Here is a 13,961-nt window from a genome sequence, read left to right on the forward strand (position 1 = left end):
TAACTGGAATAAGAAAAAAACTAGTCTCCTAACATTAAAAAAACCTTATTATAAATTAATAATTCTGAGTTTATATAGTAATTCTGTGAGTTTATCAGTTTAAGAAACAGACTGAAGTTTTAACACCAATTTTGACTGTTTTCCAAAAGAATGATACTTTTTATGGCCTCTTGAGACACAATTGGCCAGCTTTCCCAGGAGATACTTTTAAAATTTATTTTTATTTCCTTAATTCATTTTTCTGTTACAGAACTTACTCCATACTATGGATACATCAGTGTAGTTTAGAAATGTAGATTCTGAGCTACCTGAGGGTAATTTTGTATCAAGTATTGTATCAGCTACCACCATCATTGCTCAATAATTAACACAAGTAAACTGAATCTGGATAATATGCAAAGCTGCTTTCTTAAATTTTTTAGGTGATTTGAGATTTAGAAAATTATACCAAAACATGATTTCCTATGCACAAGCTTCTAATATTCATTAAACTTCTAATGCTATACCTAATATAGCATTAGAAGTTTATAGCTAATATAGAATTGATTTTTAAATGAAGGCCAGAGTAGCAACACTTCTGTGTAGTTTCTAAAACTGTTTAAAATTTTTCAGGAATTCTCAAATTAAACATTTCAAGATTTATCATTACATCAACTAAGATGAATGTAGAGGTAGTTTGTCAGATGAGTAACTATTTAAGAAACAATGAATATTTGCTTCCAATTTTCATAATTAAACCACAGGGCTGGGAATGTAGCTCTATGGTAGAGTGCTTGCCTAGCATATGTGGCCCCAGGTTTGATTCTCAGCACCACAAAAACAAACAAAACCACAATTTAGAGAATCAAAATTTAAACACATAAAGTTTTGATTCCAAGGATAATGAGAAAAATTATACCTTTATAAGAAGATGATCTACTTTATAATTTTTCAGTATTAATATTTCTTTCCAGATAAAAAATTAACTTAGAATATGTAAAATGCTCAAGAAGCCTTGAAATTATAGATATAGGTATAGATATAGACATATTAATTTTTTTATTCCAAGCTTTTAAAAAATTTCAAAGTAGTTCATGAAAAAATATTCACTATCCCACAGACACATTTTTTAAAATAATTAATTATATTTGGGTTAAATTTTCATGTAATTTTTTAAAAAATCAAATAATGAATATTTCTTGCTTTCTTACTCTTAAGAGCAGTTATTAATTATGAATTCCTTAATAGAAATGCGATTCCTTTAAGCACTGTTAACTGAATGTCTTTGACTCCATTTTCTTGTATAGACAGTGGGTAGTGTGATGAATAAAACAATCAAGTTTTGTTTTGTTTTTTAAATAAACTAAGGACTCTAGTTCACAACTACAGCAGAATCCTGACCATAAAATACTAATCCAATTAATATTTAGTTTTATAGTTAATACTCTTTTTAATCCAAATCTCAATTTTTTGCATAGGAAATTGAGGCCTAAAGAAATGAAGTAATTTTTTAAAGATCCCATTTAGTTAATGGCAGTTTACAGACTGAAAACATTACTGTTTTGTGGCTTGATTTACAGTACAGGCTTCCCATGAAAGAAAAAGATAAACAATCTATGACAAGAATGTGTTTGTTTCACAATCTGTCTCTTCTCCAGGAAATCTTACGCATGACAGATTTTCATCTTGCTGCTGCTACATGAAGAAAATTGGGCTTAATCTGTCAGTCTTCCAGGCCAGAAGAGAGGAAAGGACTGGGTTTAGGTGAAGCTTGTCCTGCACATCGGCCAACAGGCAGGCTCCAGCTCTGCAGGGGAAAAGGTAGCTAGCCTGGAAAAAAGAACCGTCACCAATACCACCCTGTTGTCTACATCTAAGATAAATATCCAAAAAAGAAGAGGCGTAAGGAAAGAAAAGGCAATTCGAGCACATTTCCTGATCCTTTATCTTCTGTGATTATCCCTAACGTTTCCATCCTAGCACGGCTTTGAGCCCTGTGTTCATCTCTCCTTTGCCTCAGTCCAACAAGCACAGCCTTCAACCTCACCACCATCAGAGCAGCAGATCAAATCAAGCGAAGACCTTAGGGTAAGAGCAGGGTTTCCCGAGCTTTCTCGGGTACAAACCAGCGCCACTTCTTTTTTTTCTAGGAACTCACCACTGTCCTCCTATCACCGCGGACCCTGATTACCACCGGTGCCCTCCACCCTCACTGAAGAGACTGTCACTGGGCGCCAACCTCTCCCAGGAGTTGGGACCTCCGGCCCCGCAGTTCTCCAGCCCAGCTCACCGCACGCCAGGGCGCGGTCCTCTGCTTCCCCGGCTCCAGCGGCAGGAGCTGCCCACGCCCTCACCTCATCCAAGGGGCGCCCACAGAGGCTGCTTCTTCCTCCTCTGCAGCCACTGCCCAGCTCCCGACCGGCTCCGGGCGTCGTCTTTCCCGGCTGGGGTGCTGCCGCAGGGACTGTGGGACTCGCACCGCGTCCCCAAACCAGTGAGGCGTGTGGTGAGTCCGGCGAGACGCCGGGCGGCAGCAGCCACAGTCGCATTGGCGACAGCAGGACACGTTGTCTGTCCTCTTCATGGATTTCCCGGCCCTGGCCACACCAGTGCTAGTTAGTAGTCCTTGCTGGGCTTTCCTAGCCTTCCCGGACTGCCCAGGTGCATCCTCTGAGCATGCATGAGCTTTCACTTCAGCTGCCAATGTGCTGGAGGAAATGTGGTCAGACCCAGCCTCCTCTGAGGCTGCTCAGCCTACTGCTCCGCCCAGATAGATGGCTTGGTCCTTCTTCTACAAACACCTCCTTTTCCCTTCATTCCCTATCATCTCCCCTTTCTTTCTTTATTCCCTACTTCAACCTGTAGTTTTTTTGTTTGTTTGTTTGTTTGTTTTCCATTTCTAGACCCCACTCCTGCCTTTCTGTGCACTCCAATGTCACCTTCTCAGTTTCTAACCTCGAATACGTTTCTCCTGTTCTCAATCCTTTTCTCAATATTTCCCCTTTTTGTCCTCACGCTAACTCAGTTACCCTCTGTATTCATTTTACCTGTTATTAGCTCCTTAGAATCACTGCTCCAGTCTGTTGGCTATCCTCTTTGCTTCCTCTTTCCTCCTTGCCCTCTCTCCTAAAATCTGCTTTTCCTTTGAACTTTCCTTTTAGATACTGCAAAAATGTGCTCCTGAACAGATTGCCATTTTTCATTAAAAATTCATAGTAAAATATATATATGTATTTTGTTGTCCACTAATTCAAGTGTTTTCATCTTTAAAAAAAATCATAGGTTAAAAAATCCTCCACTAAATGTTCATTGTAAAAGCCCATTTCTTTCATTCTACATATGTCTCTGAAGAACAGCGACTCCTTAAGTCTCCAGTAAAGCTGAAACTATTTTCCACTAAAATGGTCTACACATAATAAAGGAACAAGGTTTACCTTTGAAGTTGTATACCACGGTCTTAAGATTCAAAGACAATTACCATTATTGTTGATGAACTCAATGTGAACAAAGTGGAACTCATTCTAACTCATCTTTCCTCCCAAATCTGCTGGCTTGGTCCTCTATTTTTTTTTTTTTTTTTTTTTTTTTAGAGAGAGAATTTTTTAATATTTATTTTTTTTAGTTTTCGGCGGACACATTTTTGTTTGTATGTGGTGCTGAGGATCGAACCTGGGCCGCACGCATGCCAGGCGAGTGCGCTACCGCTTGAGCCACATCCCCAGCCCGGTCCTCTATTTTTTAACCCCAGCACTATCATCCATCCAGCTGCCCCAGCCCCAAGCCTGTATGTTGTCAGAGATTTATCTCTGGTTCATCCTGTCTCTAATTCAACTTCTTTATCTTTAGTCCTTCCCATAATGATTCCAGTTGACTTCAGAGAATGAATTATCAAATACCTCATTATTCTTTCAAACTTCTTAACTTAATCTGTATCTTTCTCCTTATCCTTTTTCCAATCTATCTTATCTGGGCTATTCATCTTATTGCTTGACAAGGAAATTCTTAATTATCTCTTCTTGTCCTTATATCTTCTACCTTTCCTTCTTCATTAGGTCCATCTCCAGTCCATAAACATATGTTGTTTCCTCATCCCTAAAATAAAGTCTCTAGCCTCTCACTTCCTTTTACATCCAATTTTCTTAGATACAGTACACTCATTTGATTTCCATACTTCCTGACTTCATATTCTTTACTTCCTAATGCACTGCAATAATGCTTCTACTCTTATTGCTTAACTGAAGCTGTTCTTCCACAAGTCCTGGTGAATTTCACACTTGGCATAGCAAGGCAGTGCTGGATCAGTTGTCCCACATAGTTTGGTAGCTTTATTATTTTTTAATTTTTATTTTTTTTGTGGTGCTAGGATTGAAGTTAGGGCCTCATGCATACAGGCAAGTGCTCTACCACTGAACTACATCCCAGCCCCAAGTAGTTTTGGTGGTGGTTGTTGGTGTTTTCCAAAGGAATCCAGTTCAAAGGCCAAAAAGAAACTGGCATTAAGGACACCATATTGCACAACTCCAATTCCACTTAACCTGTATAAATGGTATTGTCTGTACCTGTGCATTTATGCCCAGTGGTCTGAGTGGTAGAGCCAAATTCTTGGATTTATGTGGTTTATCTGCACATAAGCTGAGAGTAATCCTATTACATGACTCTAGATGTATAAAATACCTAAATTTTGTCCACAGCCTTAGATTTCAGAGACTCAAACTTTGGCCTTACCCACAGACAAGTGATAGATTTTATTTAATATCCAAATTAAAAGGATTGGTTCTCTGTAATTTGAAAATAATATGCCATCTTAAACTACAAAAAGCAAACCCAAAAGCTATGAAATATGAGATTTCCAACTCTAGTCAAGATGGAATAGCATGTATCAATTTAACCTTCCCACTATGGAGAAAGGGAGTGGAATAAAATATGAAAAATAATTAATAATAAATAACTATATGTACAATATATAAACTTTATATAAGGTTTATTTTTTACCTCAAATCCCTTATTAAAGTTAGACTGAATTAACTGTCTAGAATTAAGAGAGAGCATTACAGTATTTGATTCCAGAAAATGTCAAAAATCACTTGGCCAGGGTTGTGGCTATAGCTCAGAGGCATAGCACTTGCCTAGCATATACAAGGCACTGGGTTTGATCCTTAGCACCATATACAAAAAATAAAGGCATTCTGTCCATCTACAACTACAAAAAAAACTAATTATCATGCGATCAAAAAAAAAAATCACTTGGGCTGGGGATGTGGCTCAAGTGTAACGCGCTCGCCTGGCATGCGCGGGGCGCTGGGTTCGATCCTCAGCACCACATAAACATAAAATAAAAATGTTGTGTCCACCAAAAACTGAAAAATAAATATTAAAAAATTCTCTCTCTCCCTCCCTCCCTTCCTTTAAAAAAAAAATCACTTGGCCAAAATTTAAAAAAGGAAATACTTCCTCCCTGTCCCAGTGTGATCAATGTAACTGTGTAAATGTGTACACACATATAATGTGTATGTATACCTTAAGTATGCATTCATTAGCATTTTATCTTAACATACAAAGCCTTGCATGCAATTTCTTTGCAAAGGCTTCCCCCAAAAGATATAAACACAAACAGACACTCGTCAACGTTTTATTTTACTAACTTCAGGTCAAACTTCCACAACTATTTTCTGGTCAATTTACTATCCTTGCTTGGTGTCCCAAAATGGTAAGACCAATATATTTGTGGGGTATGGAGAAGAGATAACTCTAAGAAGCACTGCATTTACTCATCTTCCACAAGGCAAATCAGTTGGGCATCTGATTGTTCAACAAAACATAATAGCATCCAAGCAAAGCAAGCTATAGACACTCTTCATTTACCAAAATCAGACCAGCGAAAACCTACTCTACACAAATGTTATAGGTATTGCTATTCATCTTTTCTTTTTCTGTTGCCGCAACATTTTTCTTCTTTTAATTATCATGTTGTATAGTTTCTCAAGTCTTGCTCTTCGTCCCTCTCCTATGATTGCACCATTAGGCTGCAAATGCCAAGGAATTTATGAGCTTGCTAACCATTTTTCAATTTCTATGAGAGACAGTGAGTTCCTTGGGTCTTGTTTGCTAGCAACTGTAAATACAGGGGTTCCTTGATTTTCTAATATCCCTGTTATTTTCTGAAATTCTGTTTTCAGCTTTTTCAATCCTTTCAACATTAATGGAGTCCATAGCAACAAATGCCCTCTGTGCATCTGGCATATGACTTTCATGGTGTTCTTCATTTCTCCTGACTACCAACATCCCCAGAGTGGAAAGTGACTGTTTTAGAATTTTCCAAGATTACCTCAATTTTCTCAGTGATAAATCCTTAGGTAGGTACAATATTTACAAATTCATTGAATTGCAGCCTGTATAAAACAGTTGTCTTTCCAACCCAGTCCAAAACCAGAATAACAATGAGAAAGGACTAAAATGAAGAATAAAAGTCTAGTCTGATAGTCCATTTCCCATTTCCAGCTGCAAATAAGTGTTCCAGATTTAAACGCTTTTTCTCATGTGGAATTTCTCTTCTTAGGTGATTCCGCTACAAGATCTAAAATGGAGTCCAGGTACAAATGAGAAAGCACCGGGCAAGTATTTCCTTGCAGGGGGAATGTACCACACATCCATCCAGCTTAGACCTCCATGCAGTTCTAGCAGTTGCTGCACTAGAAACCTCTAACATAGGGCTTATATATAAAGTTTACATGAACAACTCTTGGAAGGCATTGAAGAGTTGCCAAAACACACAGGATTTAAATGTATGATCCCTTAAAAGATACTACATGAGCACAGTGTTCCCTAGGATTTCTATCCTGAGAGAATTTTCAAAACTAAAAGCAAAAGAATAACAGCTAAGTAAAAGGCAGCAATATTTCTAAGCTGAGGAGTAAAAAGGTCAAAGTTTAGGGCTGCCAAAATGGCTAGGATTGAGGGCAAACACCAAAAGAGGAGGAAACTGCAGAAAAGGAGTTCATTAATGTAGATAGAAACTCTGATCAATATAGTGGCTTACTTTGACAACAAAATCAGTTCCTAAACTTAGTATGCACAAAACAAAATCCAAAAATCCACTAGAAAACATAGTTTATAGAGTCTAAGGAACCAAGTAATGATTTCAGCACCCAACAGAAGATGGGACTTCAAGCCTATACAAGGTATAGAGACATCCAGGGCCCAAAAGGATCAGAACTTTGGAATTAAGGCAATATAATATTTAAATATAAGAAAGCTTAAAAACAAAGCTTAAAACCAAGGTTTTACAAGGTCAAAATAACCTTCCAGTACTCCTCTACATTCCAGAAGAAAACTAGGGATGGGAATGTAGCTCAGAAGTGGAGTGCTTGCCTAACATGGGCAAGGTCCTGGGTTTGATCCCCAGCATTGAAGAAAAAAAATAGAAGAAAGATTAACTTTTTAGAGGTAGACAACATTATCCAGAGCCTAACAAATTTTTCAAACACAATGTCCAAATCCAATATAAAATAATGGACCAGGCTAAAATTCAAATCCAAATGACTAAACACTAAGAAAAAAGTGCTAATAGAGTCAGAACCAGATACTAGGGTTCACAGGAACTTTAAACAACTAAGCTTACTAAGTATAAGAAAACAATGGAAAAGATGGACAAAGGTAAAAAGATGGATAATTTGCCTCAATATAGAACTCAAGGGCTGGGGTTGTAGCTCAGTGGTAGTGTGCTTGCCTAGCACATGTGAGGCACTGGGTTTGATCCTCAGCACCACATAATAAATAAATAAATAAATAAATAAATAACTGTATGAAAATATAGAATTGGAATTTAAAATATCAGATGGATATTCTAAAACTAAAAATTACAATAACAGGAAATTAGAACCCATTGTGGGTATTTCACAACAGTCTCAGTACAGTAGAAGTCAGGATTAGTGAGCTGGAAGGCAGGTAAACAAACTAAAGGAGAGAGAAAATCAAGAGAATACAACAGGCTAATGGCACACAGCCAAAAAAGTCTAACATGTGTAATTTTAGTTCCTGAAGGAGAGGGGAGCAAATGGTATAGAAGCAGTATTTAAAGAAATAAAGACAAAGAATTTTCTAAAAATGATAAAAAACATGGACCCTTAGACTCCAGAATTTTAGCAAACCTCATGTAGAAAAAAAACACCAATATCTCTCAGAAATCATAGAAGCTGTTTCAATTCAGAAATTTGCTGAAGACAATTCTTTATATGAAACAAAGGAGACTTCATAAAACAGGTTTCAGAGGTCTAAGCAATTCCACAGCATTAGACAGTGGTGTGAGTTGTCATGCCAAAGGCTGGAAATGTCCACACAAAAGAGAATATGAAAAAATATTCAATATCTCTAATAATTAGAGAAATGCAAATCAAAACTACTCTAAGATTTCATCTCACACCAATCAGAATGGCAGTTATCAAGAATACAAACAACAATAAGTGTTGGCGAGGATGTGGGGGGAAAGACACACTCATACATTGCTGGTAGGACTGCAAATTGGAGCAACCACTCTGAAATGCAGAATGGAGATTCCTTAGAAAACTTGGAATGGAACCACCATTTGATCCAGCTATCCGACTCCTTGGTCTATACCCAAAGGACTTAAAATCAGTATACTACAGTAACACAGCCACATCAATATTTAAAGCAGCTCTACTCACAATAGCTAAACTGTGAAAGCAACCTAGATGCCTTTCAATGGATGAATGGATAAAGAAACTGTGGTATATATACATAATGGAATATTACTCAGCATTAAAAGAGAATAAAATTATGGCATTTGCAGGTAAATGAATGGAGTTGGAGACTATAATGCTGCACGAAGTAAGCCAAAAACCAAAGGCCGAACGTTCTCTCTGATAAGTGGATGCTGATCCATAATGCAGGAGGGCATGGAAAAATGGAGGAACTTTGACTGGGCAAAGGGGAGAGAGGGGAGGGAAGGGGGTATGGGGGCAGGAAAGATGGTAGAATGAGATGGACATCATTACCCTACGTACATGTATGACTGCACATATGGTGGAACACTATATCCACAGAAATGAAATGTTGTGATGCATTTGTATACAATGAATCAAAATACATTCTGGTGTCATATATACCTAGTTAGAATAAATATTTTTTTAAAAAAAAGAGAGAATGTGGAAATTATGTCATTGAATAGAGCTCACAGTCAAATCAGCCTCTGAGTGCCAGAAATAAGGAGGACACAAAGGGAAAATGCAGATTAATAGGTCTGACTATAATGACCTAGCAATAAACTCTTTAAAATCATAGTGAGTAACAGTTTGGACCATAATCCCAATTATTAAACACCAAAGACCAAAATCCCAAAACTGTAATTCCAGAATAACTAATTCAAATTTTCTTTTAAAAGACATTTTTTTTCAGGCTATGGTTGCAGCTTAGTAATAGAGTGCATGCTTAGCATGTATGGGGCACCAAAAATAAAGAGATATTTATTTACATTCTTAAAAGGGAATTTATTTAGAAAGCATACAAAAATATGCACAGGCCATTATACTTGGTAAAATCAGCAATAATAACATTCATATTTTTGTAAACATAAACATTTTCGTAAATTAGAATAGTCATATACATAGGACAGTTATGAGCAAATGAATCATATTCATAAATAGGTCAAAAAGCAAATTTTAAAAATGTACATCACTATGGTTGGTAATTGTGTATATCCTCTTTATAACTGTGGCCATCTGAAATTCTTTGATGGACAACCTAAATCTAAATAATTCCAATGGAGAAAAATAATGCATTTTTGAACTAAAGTTTTCATCATTGCCATATTGTGTGGTCAATGCCTTCCTCAGAATTTGGCTTTCTGTCCCCCTTTATATAGCTTCCCACCATGAGAATCACCATTTTATGGATTTGGGGCTTTAGGGATTTCCACATTCAGGATGTTAATCCTGAGGATTGTAATTTGAGGAATGTTAGACTTTAAGGATTTCAAGTTTTTAAGATGCCAACATTTGGGATTATGGTGTTTAGGTATCATGATCAGGAAATTATAATGGCTTCTAGAAATAACTAAATCCACTTAGATTCCATAGAAAAGGAGTAGAGCTGCAGGTGTAAAGGGCAATCAGAATGGATAATCAGGGAAAAGAAATTCACCCTCCAAGGTTGTTTTAATCCAGACTGAAAACTGGGAAAGCAATAGGGTTGGAGGTGGGTTAGAGGTAATGGAAGAGAGACAGAGTCAGGTGGAATGTAAACTCTACCAGCAAACATCATGCTTTGTATTCACCTCTTTGTATTCTGGTGCCTGGTATTACCCACAATAGTTGAGCAGTAAATATTTAATAACTAATTAAAATAACGAAAGAAATAAGTTATGAATATGTCTTCTTTAAGTACAGAACTGCAAATTGTGCAGTATACAACCAGTGAGTATTTTCAATCCCTGAGACACACCATTTATTCATTTATTTCCATAACACTGAAAATTTTTGCTAGGTTCCAGGTATACCCTTGGGAATAGCAAATAATTATTTTTTTCTGTCTTGGACGAGTTTTAAGCCTTGTAGGGAAAAAAAAAATTGCTTTTCAAATCTACCAACTATCTTTCTCAACTCACACCATCCCAAACTCCAAGGGATAGACCAGCTGAGCCAGCTCTCTGCCTGCTTTCCTGACACAGCAAAACAACCAGACAGACACCATGAAATTAGCAGTTTTATAAGACAGTTTCTTCTAACAGGCAAAGTTTCGCTATCGCTCAGTATTTAAAATAGGCTTTCTAAAGCAGTAATTATTTTAAACAGTGGCTTTCACCTGACATAATGCACACTATGTTCCTTTCTTCTTTCCCTTCCCTTCCAACACGTTCCTACCTTCACGGAGCTCCCACCTTAGGGAGGTCAGAAGGAATGGCATTTCAAAATAATTAGTATTTAACCACCAGTACAGAGCCCGTCGATGCACGTGGGGCGCTGCTTCTCGCTTCCATCCGGGCCAGTGCCTGTAGTGTCTGGAGGCGGGGCCGTTCCGGACCCCGTAGAAATAACCAATGGCCATGCCTGAAGGCGGAGCTTTTGAAAATGACTGGCACGGAAAAAATGACCAATCAGAACTGGGGGCGGGAGGGGGCGGGGAGAACCGCAGAGGGCAGAGTATTAAGCGGGTTCGCAGGCAGTGAAGGCAGGAGGTGGGGTCTAAAGCGTGTGAGGCTCAGGTTAGCAGCTATGTAGTAATCTCTAAGTTTTAAATTTTTGAAATAGTGAGCCATACTGGTGCATACGACCGGATATCTTTTCAGATACAGTAGCTATTTTGTTTATCAAGAGTACCATCTCCTGAGAAATGCTTTTTCCATTTATATAATTTTTAAATTCAAACAGGAGTTGCCATTTACCTGCAGAATTCTTTCCCTCGGCAGCAGTGTTTCGTCTGTGGGTGGATACGGGACACAAGTTAATGGGTCTATTATTTATGCATCTTTATTACTAGTTCAGTGTCTGACATATAATTAGGCATTTGGGAATTAAGAATGAACGGATGCCTCTATTACTTTCTTTGATCCCAGTTGTAAAAAATTCTGCAACTTTCTGATTCTGCCATTATCCAAAAAAAAAAAAATCGTATCCTATTTTAGCAGCTTAATATTGATTTTGATGTGTGAATTACACATTTTTTATAAATTTCCAGAATCTGCTAGCAGCTGTAGCTATGGTTTCCTTTTCTTTCTCTCCTAGAAATTTTACAAACCCCAAAGTTCTTGAATTTTACTCATTTCAGAAGATTGTGATCAAATTTTATTCAAAAAGTATACTATACATGAGCTTTATAAATTGTAATATTTTGAACAAATGTTTGTGGCTATTCTTTTTTTTTTAAGTGTAAATTAGTTGAAGACCTTCCTTTTACCAGATCACAGAGTTAGCCATTATTATACCATACGGTATTACTCAAAGGATCAAAGGGCGCAGGAGTTGAAGGCAATACCTGCATGTGAATGAGATGATAGCAATCAAGTCACAAGTAAAAGCCACTCAGATTCCAGAGTTCCTAAGGTCTAACAGAGATAATTCTAATTTTCTCCTGAAGGCTACTTAGCCCTCAGGAATAATAATTTCAGTGTGTCTGAGGGATACCAAAAATCATCTAGTGTGTTTTAAAACAGACATAACCCACTTGAATCTAATGTATGAAATATGATATGTCAAGAGCTTCGTAATGTTTTGAACAACCAATAAAAATAAATAAATAAATAAAACAGAGACATAGGAAGTTCAAGTATGGGGCTGGGATTGTGGCTCAGCAGTAGAGCGCTCGCCTAGCAAGTGGGAGGCCCTGGGTTCCATTCTCAGCACCACATAAAGATATTGTGTCCAACTACAACTAAAAAAGGAATATTTTTTTTTTTTAAGTTCAAGTATGAGTGTTGTTCCAAAATGGGGTTTGTCCGGGTTGACTCTGCATTTCTGTATTAAATTTTTTTGGTTGTAACAGAAACATCTCAAAGTAGCTGAAACATATAACAAGACAAAAATAAAAAAGGGGATTATTAATAAAAAGAAACAAGAGTATCTTATAGAATCCAAGAGCAGGAATGCATATGGATCTTGAGAAGAGCCTGGGGCTAGGAACTGTAAAGAACTAAAACTCTTGCCCAAATTTGCTTCTCTGTACAGTCCTACTACAGTTTTCTCTTTGTTTCCTAATTCACATAGAAGTATCCTTATTTAAAATATTTGTGTCATTAATTCACAGTTACTGGGATTGTTCTAACAGAGGCCGCATTACCATCATTTTAGATTGTGGAGAAGGCCTGTCCTTGTTAAGGATAAAAAAGGGAAGTTAGAACAAGTTATAACTATAGCCTATTTTAAATGTATTATGATTCTACCAATTTAAGCTCCCATATATGAGTTGCTTTCCATTGCACTCACTGTATCTGTAAACAGAACCACTGGTTTCTTATCAATTTTGGTCCCTCATCATTCATGTGGAGTCAATCACAAGGTCTTATTGGGTCTTCCTCCCCAAAACTTCTAATGAAATAATACTATTTTTCCTCATAACTGAAGACAATCAAAAAGGTAAATTTAAAAAACCAAAATCCTGGGGCTGGGGATGTGGCTCAAGCTGTAGCATGCTTGCCTGGCCTGTGTACAGCCCAGGTTCGATCCTCAGCACCACATACAAACAAAGATTTTGTGTCCGCCGAAAACTAAAAAATAAATATTAAAATTCTCTCTCTCTCTCTCTCTCTCTCTCTCTCAAAAAAAAAAAGCAAAGTCCTTTAATCTCTGAGTAAAAGTTAAGAAAGACTCATGCCAGGATTTGTCTTGAATCTGAGTTCAAATCCTCTTCCCATTCGCTACTTTGGAAAAATTACTCTCTGAAGCTTTTTCCCCAAGTCTTATATCCAATCTTATAGGGTTTTTTGTTGAATTAAAAATTATACATAGGGGCTGGGGATGTGGCTCAAGCAGTAACGGGCTCGCCTGGCATGTGCCAGGCACTGGGTTCAATCCTCAGCACCACATAAAAATAAAATTAAAAAAGATGTTGTGTGGGCTGGGGATGTGGCTCAAGCGGTAATGCACTGGCCTGGCATGCACTGGGCACTGGGTTCCATCCTCAGCACCACATAAAATAAAAATGAAGATGTTGTGTCCGCCGAAAACTGAAAAATAAATATTAAAAAAATTTTTCTCTCTCAAAAAAAAATATACATGAAGTGCTTAGCATTTCTATTAATGTAGGCACCAACTATAAACATTAAGACTAGATGTTATTAATACGTTACAATAGATTTTTTATAACTTCTCTTTATTTTATGAAATCCCTGCTCCTACATTTTATTCTAATATTCACAAAAATGCTGTGAATAATATTCCTGAGATTAGAGATGGGGATATCAAAGAACAGAGAACTGGGGACAGTTCCTGAAGTTCGATTGTCTAGAAGATATTCCAATAGGGAATAAATGCCCA

At 37.3% G+C, this 13,961-nt stretch overlaps 1 protein-coding gene and 1 pseudogene across 13 annotated transcripts in view; both read right to left on the reverse strand.

Annotated features, from left to right (window-relative positions):
* Pde4dipp2 (myomegalin) overlaps nucleotides 1-10,952 on the reverse strand; it is a 220,159-nt gene extending 209,207 nt beyond the window's left edge. For 8 of the 13 annotated variants that reach the window (XM_048815040.1, XM_048815051.1, XM_048815063.1 and 5 more), the window contains exon 1: nucleotides 2,334-2,691. In XM_048815040.1, coding sequence (XP_048670997.1) covers nucleotides 2,334-2,563 — 230 coding nt within the window. In that variant the 5' untranslated portion in view covers nucleotides 2,564-2,691. Of the gene's footprint in view, nucleotides 1-2,333; nucleotides 2,692-10,853 lie in introns of those variants that run through there. The other 5 variants (XM_048815068.1, XM_048815052.1, XM_048815044.1 and 2 more) reach the window with 2 other exon arrangements.
* Nucleotides 5,388-7,747, reverse strand: LOC125620336 (annotated as a pseudogene).
* Nucleotides 10,953-13,961: the final 3,009 nt, after the last annotated feature.

The sequence above is a fragment of the Marmota marmota genome, unplaced genomic scaffold (genome assembly GCF_001458135.2).
Source record: "Marmota marmota marmota unplaced genomic scaffold, marMar, whole genome shotgun sequence".
Taxonomy (NCBI): Eukaryota; Metazoa; Chordata; class Mammalia; order Rodentia; family Sciuridae; genus Marmota; species Marmota marmota.